The 237-nt window shown below is 54.4% G+C and overlaps 1 protein-coding gene across 1 annotated transcript in view; it reads left to right on the top strand.

The window, feature by feature from the left end:
* The window catches only part of LOC104271067 (alkaline phosphatase, tissue-nonspecific isozyme-like), a gene marked incomplete at both ends in the record, with an annotated part of 3,971 nt that extends 3,741 nt beyond the window's left edge, over positions 1-230 (top strand). Inside the window, one exon of the mRNA XM_009865633.1 lies at positions 142-230. Within this exon, the coding sequence (XP_009863935.1) occupies positions 142-230 (89 nt within the window). The remainder of the gene's footprint in view (positions 1-141) is intronic.
* Between the last annotated feature and the right edge of the window lie 7 nt (positions 231-237).

Genomic DNA, 237 nt, shown 5'->3' with positions numbered 1-237 from the left:
GTTTGATGGTGGAGAAAAAGGGGGAAAAGGGGTTATGGGAGTGAAAAAGGGAGAAAAGAGGCTGATGGAGGGGGAAAAGCGGGATGATGGGTGAAAAAAGGTGTTAAGGGGGTGAAAAAAGGGGTACAAAAATGGGGTGATAAGGGGGTAATGGAGTGAAAATGGGGGTCACAGGGGGCCGCATCGACCACGGGCACCACGAGGGAAAGGCGAAGCAGGCGCTGCACGAGGCGGTGG

The sequence above is a fragment of the Apaloderma vittatum genome, unplaced genomic scaffold (genome assembly GCF_000703405.1).
Source record: "Apaloderma vittatum isolate BGI_N311 unplaced genomic scaffold, ASM70340v1 scaffold41852, whole genome shotgun sequence".
Classification (NCBI taxonomy): domain Eukaryota; kingdom Metazoa; phylum Chordata; class Aves; order Trogoniformes; family Trogonidae; genus Apaloderma; species Apaloderma vittatum.
Note: the sequence above shows the minus strand (reverse complement) of the source record. Positions and strands in the feature narration are given on the sequence as shown.